This window comes from Pezoporus wallicus, unplaced genomic scaffold (genome assembly GCF_028554395.1).
Source record: "Pezoporus wallicus isolate ANWC-B61680 ecotype Strahan unplaced genomic scaffold, APGP_CSIRO_Pwel_v1 contig_593, whole genome shotgun sequence".
In the NCBI taxonomy this organism is placed as follows: Eukaryota; Metazoa; Chordata; class Aves; order Psittaciformes; family Psittacidae; genus Pezoporus; species Pezoporus wallicus.
Window position 1 is genome coordinate 6,682,348 of NW_026642342.1, and position 19,373 is coordinate 6,701,720.

The window sequence follows — 19,373 nt, forward strand, 5'->3', positions numbered from 1 at the left end:
AACAAGAAGACCAACAGTCCAGGCCAGGAACACCTCAATAGAAAATGCCGAGTCCCAAACTGTTGAATTTTTGAGATACGTAAAAAATACCCAACCAGACTAATACGACTCTATATACCAGTAATCGAACGTGATTTTCAATACTTAGGTCAGGTGGAGTTCATGCACTAACCCATTTCAGGTATTTTTGTACTGAAATGCCATAATACTTTAAGTATATTTATTTTTAACACAATGAGACTTACTTTACTAAAATCACAATAATTTTCCCAGCACCACCTACTTAACCCATCAAGATATATATAACTCATGCAGAGTCTGAAAATAACCCTGTCTATGCCAAATGTATTAACACCACATTACATACTCACTATACATTCACTTTTCTCTAACACACATATAGAAATTTACATCAGGTTTTTACCAAGATGCCAATACTTAAGACTATTCACTAGCATTTTTTCTGGTTTACAGATGGGGAAAGGACGCTGAGAGGCAAAATGACAATACCGTAAGGCAACAGGCTTTAATTTGAATGACAGTTTGTTCCATTCTGAGGTTTAGGTACCAACAGACATTTTGTGAAAATGAAACTGTGAGCTGTGCCCATGAAGACAAAGCACATGCCAAGCCACTGTGCTGGGTTAAGCTACATGCATCACATGATGAATGTAAGTGCAAAACCATACTTAATACACCAAATTCGTATTTTTTTGTACTGAGAAGCATTTACCAAGGAGGCATTTTGTGATTCCCTCTACACTATATGCTCAAAGGCTAGATTTTTGCCCCCATTCATTTTAAAATTTTGCCTAATGGAGGACCAGACTCAAGGCAAAAATCCACGCTTGAACTGTATGCTAAGTTAAACCCCAGACCAACTCAGTAGTACTGTATTTTCCTGGTCTTTACAATATGTGCTGACACAAGCTTTAAATCTTTTCATCCTTTCCTTTAAATAAAGCCTTAGTGGAAACTCAAACAACAAATTCACAGAGCAAAGGCAGCAGACCATCTTCCTAATGAGGACACAAAGAACACAGAGCACTAACTACTCTCTGCTCCAATATAAACACCATTTAAGCTCAGTATGCCCTAGTTTCTCCACCTATACAGTGGTACTAACAGCACTTAACAGAGTGCTCCGGTTCATTATCTGCTCATATCCTGAAGTTCTCTTCTTTCCTAGAAATAACCTTGGATCTTCTAATGCTTTAATCTGTATTTTTTATGTATTGATTTACTCAAAACACACCTCCCTGTAACAGTTTAAGAACTTTATTATGATGCTTTACAGGGAAAAAAATAGGAGCTAGCAATAAAAAGAAATAACCGGCTAGGACTTCACTAATGGTTACATGATTCTTTAACCCTGACCTGGCTCTAGGGGTGTTGTCTTTGTCAGCAGTAAGTCCCAGAAGTTGCCATTTAAACCTCTTACCTTTCTAACTAGGGATTAATCAATGAACTGGTGCAATTCATACTTTACATACAGTATATTAATAAAATTGTGAATGAATGTATTGCATGCAAAGTCTGAAAGAGAAGCTGGAAAGTCAATGATTATTCTGCCCGAGGCTTCCATAGAGACAGACACAATAGTTATGACATTCCTATGGTATGTGTGACACAGATTTCTGTTCTGAGCACAGAATTCGTGGGCATTAAAAAAGGTTTTTAAATTTGAAATCTTTTCTGATTCAAAATACTCTGCTCTCTGGCTTGGCTATACATTTAAGGAGAAGGAGCAGGACAGAGCTGCAGAAGTACAAGGATAAGCCAAGTATTTTCAAACTAGGGCCAAGGCAGCAAGCTCTGTGCTCTGCAGCCCTTGAAGCTGTTATTTACTTACCAAGGCTGCAAAACTACAGCCCCTTCATTTCTTTTCAGCATATTGCACTCACCCACAAGTGCTGCTAGGACTTCCTCAGCATTTCCCAGTGCTCTTTTCTTCAAAAAACTTTTGGGAAAACAATGCATTTGTCCCTGTGTGTAGAGTGGAACTGTGGAAAATCCATGGGGAACAGTTGAAGTTGTTCAGCCTGTAACCTTACGGCCTATCATCTCAACCACACTAGCTACTGAGAAACTGGTAGATGAAAAGCAGGAAAGCTGATGGGCTTCTGATAACAGGCTGAAGTTAGCTTATGCCTGCAGCTAAGAGAGCATACAGAGAATTCAGTTCTGTGGCGATAGGGGATGAGGGACTAAACTGGGAGAGGTAATGGTCATCAGTACCCTGGCATTTTTTGTTCAAGCTCTTTATAGAAAATAATAGAAACCTTAACACAGTGGAAGGAAGAATACATAGAATCAGATGGCACTTGTAAAGATCCAGAATTGTTGGGGACAAAATTGTTATTCAGTTGTTTAAACATGATTAGGGATGGGTCAACATTGAGAGCCAGTTCACTCCTTGCAAGGGAAAGGTGAGCTCCCTGTTCATATCTGCACAGTTTATCTGGGAAGTAGTCCTATCCTACCACCACAGGCATGTGCTAGGAGGATGGATGAAGTACCATGACTTTCAGCCCTTACTATGACCAGCAGAGCCTAAGAGGCTGGAGTACTGAGAGGAGTTATTGGAGTCCCATCAAAGAACCGAACCTGTAGCATCTACCAGCTACTGCTGCCCCACCTGAGAGACAGCGCACTCCTTCCTGCGGCATCAGGTTTAAACCACTGTGGCAGTTCCTGAGGTCAGACAATTTCTTGTTTGGCACAAATCATGAGTGCTGTTGCTCACATTTCCAAGCCTGTTTTTGTAACCAGGAGAGCTTGAAACAGTTTTCTGAAGCAAACAGTTAGCTAATGGTACAGTTTGGGCAGACAAGGCCCTAGGCACATTCCTATTGTTCCTATGCCCTAATGCAGTCTGCTGAAGCCCTGCTGAGCCAAGCCAAGCAAGCCCAGCATGATCGCAGCCTGAACACCAGCAGTCTGCTGAGCAGAAATAGATGATGGCTTTCAGCAGAGCACTTCTGCTCCCAGAAGCAAGGTGAGGGAAGAGGGAAATCCTGGATGAGAAGAATGAGGAGGAAGAAGAGGAGGAGAGAGGGGAAGAGATAGCTGAACTAGCTGATATGGAGTGATGATGTAGTAATTGTAGGAGGAGATCTAAACTGGAAGTAGATCCAAGACTTGATTAACTGATGAAAGGTGCTGTTTCTTTTGGCCGGGATAGGAATGAGGACTCTTACAATACTGTTCTTCATCATCTTGTTCCTCAGTCATTTTCTAAGCAGACCTGAACTGTACTGGTTGCACTAAGAACATATACCAGGAATGCTCAACAAGAAGGTAACAGTCAAGAGTCTCTAACACAGCAATGAGAAAACCTAAGATTATGAATACCTTAGAAGACAAAAAAAGCAAATGTTCTTTGCACCAATCAGTAACACTGTACCAAAACCAGGATGGAGTCCTTCAGAGTTCAAAATATCAAGGATACTTCTACTCGTATACCCTGATGACAGGAAAAAAATAAACGCAGAAAACTTTAGGTGTCCAGCAAGTGGTAAGACTCCTGATGCACTTAATGGTGTCACCACTATAGCAGGTCAACTGAGAGAGCATTGTCCCTTTCCAGTGCACTAATGCTGCAGTACTGTTCATCTTCCCCTGCTGGTGATAAATAAGTGACACCATCAAGTTCCTATCTGGTACTGCAGAAACAGTTTTGCCTACCACTGTCAGCTGTGCTGGAGGAGCAAAATTAAACCCTATAAGGATATAACTAAAAATAATCAAGGTTAGTTCTGCAATTAGACTTGAATACAGTAAAAGCTGCAACTTTGATAAAGACAACTCGTGATTAGACATGATGTCACACATTAAAAATTTCATCCAAACAAATTGTCTGTTTCACTACAAATAGAAAACTTGAATGTCCTGGCAAACTGTAAGGACATGATTTACAAATACTAGGTAATATTTGGATCCTACATTATAAGCAGTGCTCCAGTCTTTCTGAGAAATAAAAATGACTTCACTCTGGGCTTAGCTCAGTCAAAAAAAGCTCCATTAGAGGAGTAAACCATAATTGTACATATTGAGCTCAATGCATACACATTTTTGTTTTGGTCACAGACCACACAACTAGCGTCCACCCATAGTATTTCCCATTGCTTTAGGGCTTCTTGCATTATGGTACTATTAAACTTCTAATCAGGACTGGCAATCTATTATAACCTCACAGCTTTCTGAACTGGAGCGGCTGCTAATTGCACGATATGCACATCCCGAAGAGGCAGGTTTGCTGTCTTTACCTTGAATTCACCTAACAAGGAATTGGTTACTTTTCCCAAACTGCTTTGCCCTAGCACCTAACTGTTCCCCAGAGCCCTACACTGAAACCTGACCTCCTTTTAACTTGTTTTTTTTTTTTAATGTATGTTTGAAAACTTTCCAAATGAATGCCATTAACCAAGTCTTGTGCGACAGTAGCTATGATACAAAGCAGGCAGAGGTTTGTGTGTACTTACAAAGAAAACTCTTCGGATTCCAGGTGCCAACCTTTCTGTTTTCAGCTTCCAGACCAGAGGCAAAGGAGAGTTGAGAAGAAACACCAAAGGCTTTTGGTGAATATGCACTGATGAAATTGGATTCAAATGTAACATGACCTACAGAGGAACACATAAATATATGAATACCTCCTTGCAAGTTTCAAAACCAAAGTGAAATTTGAAAGGTCTTTTTTATATATATTACAGCTTTCAGCATTCAGACCTCATGACTCAAGATTACAGACTAATCTATTTCCCCTCAAAATCAGTCGGCAGAGCACAGATAATGCAAAGAATGAAACAGTTAACGTTTGTGCTGTATGCTTGCGAAGCACTGCTAAAGTGTTTAAGAAAACCTTGGCAAATGCTGATGAAAAATAGCTTATGCAAAAGGTCAAACCACTAAGCTGAGACTTGGAGAACAAGGAGATAAAAAGAACTGCAAAGCAAACTCTGGTTTCTAGATGGTAGCCTACAAAGCTGGCTTAGAGTACAAACCTCATCTGCTGATGCTATTAGGGCATAAATCTAACCTGCAAAACAAATGAAACTAAACAAACAAAAAACAGGAGGGACACATCCAGAAACACAAAGCAAGCACTGCACTAATTTGTGGAAGGAATTGCAGTAAAAAACCTAACATAAACCAGGGAAAGAAAACGCCTGTCTTCAGGGACTAAACAAATACATGTGGAAAATGATCCTAGGAAAGCAGACATCGTAGAAGAGAGGCAACCTGTTAGAGGTGACTTGTAAGCAACGAGTTTGCAGTTGCTGGAAGCCTCTCCTCCCTGGCTCCTTCTGTCCCAATGCTGTCCTTCTAGAAAGGACACAATCTCAGGCAAAACCCTAACCAAATGCATGACAGAACAGCCTGCCAGTGTTTAGCTTGTAACAACTTGTAACTGATATTATACTGGTTTTGCAGTATCTAAGATTTTAAGCAGTCAGCATTTGGCTTTATAGCTCATCCTGATTTACAGGAAAAAGGCTTTAGTGCACAATGGGGAGACGATCTATCACAGACTGAGCAGGCAAGCTGATGTCTCAACAGTGGGAAGCAGGTGGGACAATCACAATTCTTCCTAGGAAAAGTGTAGAGGGAGCAAACACAGCCACCAATTTGAGTGGTGGCATGCACAAATGAGCACACAGCTAATTCAGAATTCCTTTTGTCTCTTGCTAGAGAATTTGAAAGGAAATCTGAGACATGGACGGTGCTAAGAGTTCACTGCATTATTCTTACATAGCAGTAGGCATCAGTTTACTACTTAAAGTAGTGAAACAGCTGTCTAATCCCGTAAGTACACCTCTGGGGGCACTGAGGACATCCCTATCTGTTATCCTTATTAAAACTAGTTGGAAAACTGATATTAAAGGAATAATTCTGTATTGGTGCTCAACCCAAACTGCTTTAAAGATGTGGGGCTCCTCTCTTCAGCCAGCAGCCCAGGCAGCACTAGTCCTGCCTGCAGGAAGGCTGGGCACTACCACCTTACACCTAAAGGAGCCACCTTCCTCACTGCTTGGCTCAAGCTGTATTTGTGCATTTCCAACAGAAAACACACAATACCACAGATTACCACATCTCTCCATTTTCTGGAGAGAAAGAGGGGAAGAGAGGGGAAGAGAGAGAGGGGAAGAGAGAAAAAAATAAAAAAGAAGAAAAAATAAAAAAGAAAAAAAGAAAAAAAAAGGATAAAATACCTCATTTAGGTAACTGCAGGGTGTCAGCACTCTGAATGCTAACAGGATGACAAAGACTTCAAATGCCAAAGTCATGACCTTAGCTATAGGAACTGCTTTACAGTATCAGGCTATAATAAGAAAGAAGATAACATTATTTGTTTTACAAGGGTTCCACTTTGTTGTTCTGTCTAGAAATGGAGAGATGGAAGTAGAAATAAAAAGGTGTTTAGAACTGCTATTAAATTCATGGCTATTAAAAAGCTTTCAGTAATCCTTGTGGGTTTTCAGCTGTAATCACAGCTAATTAGTAATAAGCTGTTTAAACTATTAAATATTATTACCTTGTTCTGGGGTTATATTTTTTTACAAAGCACGAAAAATACTGTAATCTAAGATGACCAAAGCAGCCCAGTTCTATCTTTTGCAGTCCTGATCTGGCAAATATGAGATCAATTTTTATTCTGATTAGGGTTTTCCTAGCTGTAAATGGCATAAAGTGCATCCAGCTTAAACTTTTTTAAAGTTTCAAAGAGAAAGTCTACTACACTAAATGGAATAAATATTAAACACATGCACTCTTAACATATGCATCCATTTTCACACCCAATGATAACTGGGTTTCCTAAAGGATACTGATCCTAAAGGTAGTAAAGGCTAATGTAACTATCGATGAAATCAGCTGTAATATAGGTTTATGTAAATAACCAAGAGTAGGAAAACAGTAACAACCCTGTCACTCTGGCCCACATATACTCAGTTTGGGTTTGCACCCTGGTTGTGTTTTCATTAGAATGTCAAGTCAATGTAAAGAAGCAGCTCCTATTAGAAATCTTTAACATTTCTGGTACTTAAAACCTCTGGTATTTATTAAAACCAGAAGTGATACAAGAAATATGACACACTCTGAAAACTTCATCTCAGAAACAGCTAGGCCAAGTCCTTTGGGTAATAAGGAAATGGAGAAGTATCTCTGTTTCAACTAATCTCAGACAAGTTTATTCAAAGCCAACATCTATCAGACAAGACAGATGTTTTAGACTTCAGGAAGATTTCTGCCTGTCGGTTTGTTCACATGAGAGAGCATTAAGAGCAATCACACCATCTTAGTGAGAAAATCAGAGACTCTTTGCAACTGGATCTACCATCAGATTTTGTAGCTGCTATTCCTTTATAATTTGGAAATTAAATATGTATATATTATGCACATATATGACTATTTCCATATATGCATGGAAATAATCAAAGTTTGAGCCATATTCAAAAGTAGCGATGTATCTATCCATGCCTTTGGCTGGAACTGTAGGATAAGTTATATCACACAATGGAATTTTCCTGCATTTCTGCCTGAAATGTGCAGATTGATCCTTAAGAAAAGCTTAAGAAAAGCTACAGGTCTTGAGCACAAAATCAATTAATTTTTCATTAGCAAATTCAGTATCTCTGTGAAAGTTTTCAGAATAAATGTAACTTTGCTCATGAATGAGACGGCAACAAACCATAGAATGTGCGATTCAGATTCCTAGTCCTAAACTTGAGAGAGAATATAGTCAATGTGATCATGCTTCTGCAGTAGCCTCTGTCACCCTTATCATCATATTTTTCATCATTTGTTTTTGCTTCAGAGGAGCAGCTGGGCAGCCTTGTCTGAACGCGACTGCTCCCACTGAGAAGTCACACAAAATTAGCGGACTCCTCAGTATAATTATTCAAATGCTTGTTCTTGGTGATACGCAACAGTGGTATCTCTTATGGGAGGCTTTTTCCTGGCCCTTGGAAAGTTTTTTCCATCAAACTGCTGTGGGGAGTTACTAGCATTTTGCCAACAACCTAGTTGCCAGGTATGTGGGTTTTACCTTGTGTAACAGTAGTCAGTGGACTATCACACTTGGTTAAGCTCCCATCCTCTTGCCCTTTTGCTAGCTTCTGCCACGGTTGTCTCCACCCACAGTACTGCAGTGGATGATCTGCAGTGTTATCTCACCAAAACATCATTTCTGCTGGAGTGCCCCCACTGTGGCTCCAGTTAAGCCAGATACTGGCTGAATCCTAAGTGTTCTTCCCTTCCCCTGGCCATCTTTGTGTCTCACCTTAGCTTACGAGCTCTCCAAGGCACATCCTTTCTCAAGTGTCTAGACAATTCATAACACCTTCTGAATACTCCACAAATTAACAGAAAGGTACCGGATCACTTCAAACCACCAAACAAAATGTTTCTAATTAACAGCCAAAAAGCTAAGTAGAATTTTTCCCTTTCTTTTTGTATTTTCACTGGCAGCATCCATATTATTAAATACTTAAGTGAAGCATTGCCCAGAAACTCCATCAGAAACCAGTTCGGTTGTTCAGTTCTGTACAGCTGGATATGAAGACGTGGTGTGAAATTCTGAACTCAGTGAACTCTGTGGTAAAATTCATTATTTTTCTGGAACTCCCATGTAAGCGTTTTTTTTTTCTTTTTAACATTAGGTATCTAAAAAGGAAAATTCTCCATCCATTCTTACAGGTTCAAACAAGCTTATAAAAACACACACATTTTGTACTTGTCAACAACATACTGTCTCAAAGTCTTTTGCATCTTAGACAGTTTGGTCAAACAATACCAAAAGAAATTTAAACCAGAGCTATTAAATGGACTAACGTACTTTTAGCTCACCTAGTCCATGTAACAAGCAGTTACTAGTGATCTGCCCAAGTTGCTTTTAAAACATATTAAGGACCAGCACTTTAACCATGCAGATATCAGCATAACGATAACAAAGGACAATCATAGAATCACAGAATGGTTTGGGTTAGAAAGCACCTTAAGATCATCCAGTTCCAACCCCCCTGCCATGGGCAGAGACACCTCACACTAAACCATGGTGCCCAAGGCTCTGTCTAACCTGGCCTTGAACACTGCCAGGGATAGGGCATTTACCACTTCCTTGGACAACCTGTTCCAGGGCCTCACCACCTTCACAGTAAAGAACTTCTTCCACGTATCTAACCTGAACTTCCGCTGTTTAACTTTAAACTCATCACCCCTTGTCCTATCGTTACAGCCCCTAATGGAGAGCCCCTCTCCAGCATCCTTGTAGGCCCCCTTCAGATACTGGAAGGCTGCTATGAGGTCTCCACGCAGCCTTCTCTTCTCCAGGCTGAACAGCCCCAACTTTCTCAGCCTGTCTTCATACGGGAGGTGCTCCAGTCCCCTGATCATCTTCATGACACCTCCTCAGCACTTGCTCCAACAGCTCCATGTCCTTCTTATGTTGAGGACACCAGAACTGCACAGTGCTGCAAACGGGACAGTAAGTCTAACACATGCCTCGCTTCCATAGATGAGCATAGCCAGAAGCTTCATTGTACAATCAACAGTTAAGCCAGACCTTCTGGACATGTGTGTCAGCAGCAGTCCTCTCGACAAGGCTCAGCTTCAGCAGCTGTTTGTCAGAGCAAGCTCCTCTTCCAGACCCACGTCTGCCCTTGCAGCCTCCTCTGGCACACACTCCTCCACACAATACATGACTAACTTGTGAGGAATATGACAACTTGGTCAGAGGTGAAAAGTAAAGATTAGAGCTAGTCTAAAAACACCTTATGACAAACCCTACAAATTCACTTTTAAAAAGCACACCAACACAAAGCATAGAACTGTGACTAGGACATGAACCACAGAGAAGTTCTGCCATTTCTGATAGATTTTCCAATGTATGTCATAAAAACTGTAGAAAAATAAAGACCTTTAAAAGATAAGACATTTCAGAGGTGCCATGTCTATCAAGCCAGGTCTGTTTGCATGTATCCATGCTGGTCACTGCTGTCTGCACAGTCTCCACAGAGTTCTTTTAAGGTCTCTTGCAGCAGCACAGTTGAGGCAGCTGCTGAGGCTCCTCTATCCCCAGGGATCACAGTTTCATGGAAGGCTGAGTATCACCACAGAAACCAACTACAAAAACAGTCTGCGGGCTCCTGCCCCTTTCCTCTGGTAAAGCAATTTGTACTACGTGAAAGGCAAGGGCACAAATGGTGAAAACTGATCAAAGTAAATGCTGCTGGTAAAGTACCATTTTGTTTTGCCGACTTCAAGGCATCAGATCACAGCCTCTGCGTTTTGTTCTAAAAAGATGAAAGTCAAGTGCCAAGGATTTGTAAGGTTGAATTAACTATTCCAGTGTGAAGGGCTTTAGAGAAATTCATAGCACATTTTCCAAAACAGCCATTATGAATTTGTGCTAATAAATGTGCACAAAATGTGCTGTGCTGTATTGAATTACACTGCCCAGGCTAGGACAGCTGTTCTTTAATAGAGAAAAATGAATTTTTAACTCTCAGACCATATAAACACATTTTCTGACTTAAAAGTGATGCACTTAAGAGGGATTTGTGACTTCTTAACTCACTGCTCAGCTGCAAAGATTAAGGTAATCAGTACAAAGCAGGTAAAATACAGAACTGAAATTTGAAGATCTATACCTGTCACTGCCCTCTATTAAGTGTTTTCACTCTTTTCGTTAATATGTAATAGACAAATTACTCTGGTATTGTAGCAGTCAAAGAAACTAACATGAAGAAACTTATCTTCACAATTCATCACTGTGTAATATTCAATATAAGAGGTTTAGAATTTCTACTGAAATCCACATGAAGAACATTAATGTCCATACATTGTTTCTAAAAGAATTCAGTCAAGGATTAATCCATGAATCCACTTCCTTTGGTGGGATCTGGTACTGCACTGATTTATAAAAGTGTTAATCAAATGCTTTAGGATGGATCTCCAGGCCAGTTTTTCTTCTAAGATGAAAGCAAAAGTGTATTCTTTAGGCAGGCACTGTGAATTCAAAATGGAACACTTCCCTCCTCCCCCTGCCTTGTGTTTTTGCTATGCTCACTGAATATTGTGTTACACTTTTGATACTGAGCCAGTTATAGTAGATTGCAACGTCCAGCTTTTGGAAGCCAACAGTTTCTGAGAGAAAGTTTGCTGATTTTTCCAAGAAACACAAAATATATTCACGTGGTGTCACTGCTTAAAGGTACTTTTGTGTAAAGGGTTACATCTTCACACTCTTAAATCAAACTATGGTATAAGCCAGTTCCTAAAAGCACAAGATCCCTGCCACACTCATTTGCACAGGGCAAGGACCTATTTATTTTTAAAACTTAGCCCAGCAATGAGACAGAAGATCTTCAGAACAGCATCACAGAAATAAGTATCTCCAGGAAAACTGCAATGCCATTAAAAACAAGCACTCACATCCACACACAGTTACTTTTTCTCCTGCAGAACTCAAAGCTGTGCCACCCTTACAGCCCTTGCCAGGTGCACCATGCTTCCGTCTTTCTGTCAGGCCAGCACTAAAGGATGCTGCTGGGGCAGGGACCAGCCCCTTTGGGAGAAAGCAGGGGGGGCTGCAATGCATGAAGCACATGTGGGGAGGGAAAGCCTTTTCTTTTTGAATTACTGCCAGGATGAGGCACGGTTCAGTCCTCGGGGAAGGGGTCTAAGTCCCTGGTAGCAATTACCAGGTGTGTGGAAGACTGAATTTATTTCCAAGGCTCATGTAACACTCTCATTTTAAAATAAACCCTTTGCTTATTTTATCCTAAATACATAGTTGCAAATGGACTGGTATTGCCTGGACCTTCTCACCCACACTCTAAGAAGAGAATCAGATTGACTAAACAGCAGTTATAGCTCGGTTCTGAAAATCATGGGAAAGATTCACCCCTGGCATAATTCTAATGAAGCATTAAGCGGGACTGATGTGGTCCCATACTACTGCAAATCCGCTGGCGCTTATGATCTACCACAACCCAGAATGGAAAACTGGGCTCCAAAAATTATGCAACAGAACAGAAAGGTTGATGAGAACTACCCAAATATAAACTACAGACCATTGCATGCTCCTGCACCACATGCATGCCAGAATGCACCAATAAACTATTTTGAAGTATACATGATGCTCTCAGAAGGCCACTTTAAAATGAAGATGCATTATTAATGGCTCAGAGCAGAAATGCAGCCTCAGCTTGTGTGCTCAAGAGAAGAACTAAGCAAAGCTCCCTTCACCCTCAGTGAGGACACAGCATCAGCTCTATATTTGGCACATGTTATCCTCAGAGAAAAGCAATGTACTCAGATGTAACAGTACTTTTAACAAAGATCTAAAGTTTACCCTCAGAACCAACCTGAAAACTGACCTGCCCATCCACTGACATGGCAGCTGTGTCCAACAGCCTGATAAACAGAGTCCATTTGAACAAAACACTAATAGCTTGCAGCATATTCAAATGTTGTCTGTAGTTCTCCCTCCAGTCTATGTTCTGGTACCTTTCTAGCCCTAAATATTAAATGACAAAGCTGAGGACTTGTGTAACAGGATGGTATTACAGCACATTTAGGTATAGACTCCTCACATGGATTTGTAATTCAGCTGCTCCAGACAGACTGAAAAATCCAACCACAAGTAAAATGTCAAATACGTTATGTGCAAGATGAGCACAGTATAGTACAGTTGCATGCTGTATAGAACTAAACATGCTGCTCAGTATCTGGCAGTGCTGCCATTTTCAACTGCACCAGTAACAACTTTCTCCTCAAAAGTTTAAGAGTAGGCAACTGTGCTGGCAAGTTTTAACTGGAAATGCAGTGATGGAAGTGCCCATTCAGAAAGCCCCACAGCTCACGCAGCATCAGACAGTTCATACACAAGTAGTAGTTCTTACACAATACTATAAAATAGTAGTTCTAACTTCATGAAAACGTTGGACCGTTTCTGCCCATGGCTAAGTCACATAATTTATCTTCAGATAAATTTCAGTTAATTTCTAGCATTCCAAAGTTGCTATTTTAAGCTGGAGCTGCCAAATGCAAGCACATTGTGTTAGATGATAATAATTTATGCAAATAGCTAGGTAATCAAAATATTCAGAGCAAAGCTATTCCTAATACAAATAACTTGACAAACTGGCAGGATGGTTACTGAAGTCCTAATTTGCACTAGAAAGAGGTATTACTTTCACAGTAAGAGAATAAGAAAAGTGAAAAAACTTGAGGCTTTATGTAAGGACAGCAGATTTAGAACTCAAAGGGTAATAACTGTATTAGCACAAGTCATACTCAGACTGTGCTACTTCTGTGACAATGATCTTAATGGCTGGGGGGGTTTAGACTGGAGACAAGAAGGCTCATGGGGGACCTTTTCACTCTCTACAACTGTTTGAAAGAAGGAGGTAGTGAGGTGGGGTTGGTCCCTTCTCCTAAGTAACAAGCAATAGAACAAGAGGAAATGGCCTCGAGCTGCACCAGGCGAGATGTAGACTGGATATTAGGAATGATTTCTTCATCGAGAGGGTGCTCAGGCACTGGAACAGGTTGCCCAGGGCAGTGCTGGAGTCACCATCCTTGGAAGTATTCACAAACCATGTAGACAAGGCCCTCAATGATATGGGTTAGTGATGGCCTTGGCAGTGCTGGGGGATGGTTGGACTTGATCTTAAAGGTATTTTCCAACCTGGTTGATTCTATGATTCAAAAGTATAACCCAAAGAGCTTACTGATAAATTTTATGTAGACATCATACACAGTGTAAACTGTCTACTTGAGTTTTGTTTATCTGAGTAATACAAGATCCATCTTTCCCTGTGTATGTATATATTTCAACCCAGTTTTTTACTTCTGCTGTGTTATCTCATGCATTATATCATTTGGAGAACCAGAATTCTCCTGAAAAGCAAGTTTTCAAAACCATCTCTGCACAAGTATCTCACCCAGCTCTGACAATCAGATCTGATCTTCACAGGCCACCCCTGCTGTGGGCACCTGCAGAACAAGGACTGCCCACAGTGACAGCCCCAGGGATCATTAATGGAAAGCCCATGCCCACCAGAGCAAGGCTGGGGCCACTTCACACATTCCTCTTGTGACCCAAAATAGATGCTCAGGCTCCCAAAGATAAAGTGAAACCATTTGTGCCATCTGCCCTTCCACATAGTAACTAAGCTTCCCAGCTCTTGAGACCTAAAACCACAATGTTTCACTCAGCTTTGCATAAATCATTAGATGCCAATACTGTTCACATGCCATATAATGAATCCTAAGGGGAAAGTCATCCTTTTATACATCTTGTGGGAAAATCTCTTGTTGGCTTTAGAGCTGTTTAAGGGCACAGGATCCATTCCTGTAAGCCACAAGTACAGTATCTCCCCTACTGTTCTTAAGTGGCCTATTCACAAAATGGTATCACATCAGACTAAGTTTTACTTTAACAATTAAGGCAGCAGACTCATGTGAAAAGCCAACTTTTTCCCAGACAATTCTGCACTTATGTGTAGATATATTGCAGATCTGTGCTTTTCTTCGGTCAATCAGTTGGGCTGCAATGTAAGTTTAATTTTATACTCCTTTTCCTTTCTCCCATCCCTGTACTATTACCAGATAGTTGCGTAACATAGTGCCCAACACCCTGAAAAAACAAAGGTGGGGAGGGAAGGATTTAACCACTAAATTGAGGGATATATAGGTACATACTAAAGAGCAGCTTCTACCCCAAAGCAAACGTTTCTTAAACTGACAGGTAGAAGCCAGATGACAAACTGCTCCAGGACCCCTTTCCTTAAATGCATTTGGGGCATTCTGAGCAAATCTACACAGGCGAAAAGCCTGTAGGTAGCCACAGGTAACCACAAGATTCCACCACCTGTATTTTTCAGTTGGTTAGATAGGTGCTAGCCACCCAACCAGAAATTACACAGCTGCATTAATGCGTTGATACCGTGGTGGTACATCTTGCCTCCCAACACCTCTCATTAATCAGAGTATGATAGTAACTGTGGGTTCAGAGACTCAGAATTAGCACTATCTCATCTCTGCCAGTAGACACAGCAAGTTCACAGTTCCCTCAACTGCAGAACAACATGCAGATGTAACAGAGCACATGGTGTCACAAGAACACCACAGAAAAACTGGAATCTGAATACAGAATTATCCAAATCTCAGGGTAAATCCTGAAAGGATGAACACTTCTCACTTGTTTCAAAAGCTGCAGGTGGGGAAGGGGAAGAGGCTGAGACAATGAGGCTTCACAAAGCAAAAAACATTACAAACAAACATGAGATGATGGAAAGACTGCAGGACAAAGGGTTATGCCATTTGAAAAACATATAAAACAATTTGTTCCTGTAAGGTTTTTCAGCCAGATCACACATAGATCTAACAGTGGAAAAAAGAAACGTCATTCTACAGGTGTCTTTTAGAGAGGCACAGTCACACTGGGATGTGTAAAATGTGGAGTTCACGTTTTTATTGGACATGTAAAACCAAAGTCTTGCTTCCCAAGCCAGAGTAAAGAACAGCGTGTGTGCATGAGTCATAAAAAACTAAAACACTGGGCAGCACCACCAGATTTAGGGAACAGTTTTGTTGACTTTATTGTCAGTAACACACCAGCCTGAGTAGGAGTTGGTGCAATACAGACTCTCACAAATGTATTAGGAATTAAATACAATGGAAACTGCTTTTAGAAGATTCAAAGTAACTGTAACCAACACATTGTCTTCTTACTCCTCTGCAGCAGGTCTTCATTCTTCCCAAGTTTTTTCTATTTGGAAACTTGAGAAAACAATCAGAACTTTTACTACTCCCTGTACAAACAAAATAGTATTCAGGGAACAGTTCAAAGAATGAACTTATGATATTGATTACATAGAAAAAAAGGAAAAAAAACCATAATCACCAAACCCCCAACGAACCAAATCTTCTATTTAATCAGGCCTTATATATATATATATATTGTATATGCTTGCAGAATCAAAGCCATGAGAACTGACAAAATGTGCCAGAAGACATTAACTGAGGCTGCCATGCAAGTATTTGCTTACACAATGATGCCACTCTGTGCACTTATCTGCACTGTGTTGCAAATTCTTGCTTGAAAACAGGTTTACTGAAGAAAATACTGGCATGCTTTCCACCTAAGTGTAAGAACAGACTGCTTGTGTGTTGTATTTTCCCCTGTCGCTTCAGGTGCATTTTTCAGCATCCTCAATGCAAGTATCACTTGAAACCAAATTAATGGAGGAAAGAAGCAACGTTCCAACGGTCTATTCTGAAAGGATACTGCAAAGCAAGTGCACTGTGCTTCTCTGCAAAACTAATGTCATGCAGAGTCACATTTCCCAACAGGCCTCAAAACTTTACTTACGTATTTGCATGCGCTAGCAGATCATGTTTGTGCAGAAGAAATGAAGACTCTGCATCCTTGAGTGATGACAAAAGGGCAAGCCAGGCTTCAACCAGCCTTCAGGGTTAGAGAATGCCTTTTATCTCCAGAAAGGTGACATGTTTTAATACTTTTCCCTTACTGATAAGATTTGGCTCATCATCAAATATTACTTCTCATCTAGAAACATTGCCAGAGTCATGTTTATCACATACAGCATCAGCTCCAACCAGAAGAAAAATACTTCTGTATTCTAAATTGCCATGGCACTTGTTAAAGAGGCACTATCAGCTATAAATTACCTGTAATTCCTTCAAACTTTTTCAAGCAATTTAAGTTTCAGATGCTTGTACCTCACGGTGGTGCTACTTTCGCATCTTCTTTAAATAACAAGTTTTACCCCTGCAGAAGTACTCTGTTTATGTGTCACAAGGGAAATAAGATGCTCTTTTAGAGAAACACAAACTTGAGTATATGGTGTTATCAAAAGCATAATCTACATTAAAAAAAAAAACCAACCCACAATTAAACCATTTGTGCCTCTTATATCTTGCCACTGTAAGGTTTTACTTTTTTAGCTGATACAAGAGGAGCATGATGGTCAGGCACAGCTCTACACAATTTATATTGGAAGTTTTCCTCAATGCTGGGAGGTTGGAGGAGAACAGCTTCACTGAATACAGCTTTTGGTTCAAACAGACACTCCAGAGAACAACATAAAGATAACCACTCATGACAAGTGGTGCTCCAACACCTCTCTCACGTATAGCAGGGGGTTGGAACTTAAGGTCCTCTCCAAGCCAAACCATTCTAATTCTGTGAGCCCAAAGCTAGACTGGAACCTGCCCATCAAGTTTGTGATAGAAACAGACTCCTGTTTGTCATGACTCCTGAAATGTCATCACTTCCTTAATTACCTTTTCTTGGGGAAATTAACTATAGACAAAGCAGTAATTCATAAATACTCCAGGGCATGTCAGAGAGAAGCTCTGAGGAGGGGACTGGAGACCACAAATGTGAATCACAGTTTAGGACAAAAATCAAAACACACTAAGAGAACATGTGAGTAATGTGCAGTGTGCTTACACACACAAGCAGCGGAAGAGTTCATCTAGTAAATACAGCAGCAGTAGCCCCCTTTCCCTCTACAGTACAACAACTGCATAACAGTACCCACTGGGCACTTGAAGCAGAGGAAAAGAAGAGTCCATCAGGTCATTTTAAATAGCAGTCAGCAAAACTGAACAATATGAGAGACCAGAGAAGTCGTTCTGACATTCTTCTGTTTGAACCCTTTAGCTATCTGTGCTGGGCCTTGGCATGGCTTCAGTCACTGTTCCATGCAGCTCTGAAACCGAGAACAGGTCTCACTTCCTGCGCACAGCAAACAGTCCCTTTTCTAACCGTGGAAAATACCATGACTTTCCAAGGCACGAGAAGTCACTGCTGCCTCTTTAAGGGCAGCATGCAGCAAGCCATGCTCCTGCAGGACAGCAGGCTCTGCACAAACAGACTCCTCTGGCCGACACATGACTTCCGCTGGCAGTTCTGGTGGGCAGGACTTGAAAAGATTGCCAAATCCCAGTGACCAGCAAATCCAGAGCTGGCTAAAAACATCCCACAAACACTGCAGTCCAGAGCAAACAAGATGAAAAAAAAACACATTAAAAAAAGGCTGGATTTTATGCAAGCACAGATGCTTCAAAGTGCTAATGAAGAGGAGGAAGAGGGTTGTAAGGGTTCTAAGAAACAGAGGCTGGGTGGCTATTGGATTCTTTGTTTTTTAAAGACATGGCAATTCAGTGTTCCTTTATAAGACATCAGTGCCATATAGCGTATTAGCTGCATGCAAGCTGCTGCTTTCAGTAAAAATTGCATCACCTGAGAAAGACACTGAATGATTACAATTTCTGTGGAGCACGCTGTCAGTATCATTTAGAGCTTTAAGATCTACTATGTGCTTCACTTCTGATTCAGTCCAGCACCCAGGCAGCCTCAAAAGGGCTTTTGAACAAGGCTGTGGGGAAAGGGAGTAACAACAGCCTGTGAAACCACGCTGGTGAGCCAGCAGAGCTACCGCAGGCTGCGGGCAAGCTTTGGAAAATACTCAGGATCAAGAGATGCATATGATGAAGGACTACTGCTTTCCAAGCAACAAATACAGGGTATTCCTGGAGTATGTCTCAACTTGACTCTGAGACCTCCCTGGCATAGAGCGCTGGTGGAAGTAGTAATTCACCTGGGCTTCCCATTCTCGGTCTTCTGATGTGGGCCCCTTCCCTCACTCTTACAAGTGGTATGCAGAACACCATGAAAGAAGATGGTGATAAAAAGCAGCAGTCAACTTCAAGCTTGACACAGAGGTTTGCAGGCAGTCAAACTGATTTTCCACCGCCACACTGCACATCCTAGTTGGACTGATAAGGATGCCTCTCCATGATTTTGTGAGCCACAGATCACCAAGGAACAAGCAGTTACAGGGTGAAAGTGATCAAGTTGATCTTGCTGGGCTCCATGTAATAGGAGAGCTGGCCTGCATATAAGAGGTTGAAGCCAACCAGTGTTTTGGAAAACCTGAATGCTGCCACCCAGACCCAGATATGGTATCTTAAAATGTCCACAGTGGCCTACAAAAACATGCAGTACCACACTTGGTACTGCAGGAACAGGAAAGATCTACAGCCCCACTGAAACCCTGACAGCTGGGGAAGCCAGTATGAGCAAAACTGCAAAGTCAGGCACAGGAAGCAAGGGGCAAGAACTTCCCAAATAGCAAAAGTTGTTTCCCAAACTACGCTGGAGTTTGTCAACTTCCAGTATGGAACTGGCTGGCTAGCTAGATGTCACACTCCAAGTGACAAAGGCCACCTTTCCTGGAAGACACTCTCTTACTGGTTGACCCATGAAGCCGGATGAGATCAGCCCAGACTTCCACCAAACTTCTCCCACATTGTAGTCTTCTTTTCAGGGTTTA

The 19,373-nt window shown here is 41.1% G+C and overlaps 1 protein-coding gene across 3 annotated transcripts in view; it reads right to left on the bottom strand.

Annotated features, from left to right (window-relative positions):
- The window catches only part of TGFBR3 (transforming growth factor beta receptor 3), a 114,173-nt gene that overhangs the window by 44,481 nt on the left and 50,319 nt on the right, over positions 1–19,373 (bottom strand). For all 3 annotated transcript variants that reach the window (XM_057429069.1, XM_057429068.1, XM_057429070.1), the window contains one exon: positions 4,485–4,622. In XM_057429069.1, the coding sequence (XP_057285052.1) occupies positions 4,485–4,622 (138 nt within the window). The remainder of the gene's footprint in view (positions 1–4,484; positions 4,623–19,373) is intronic.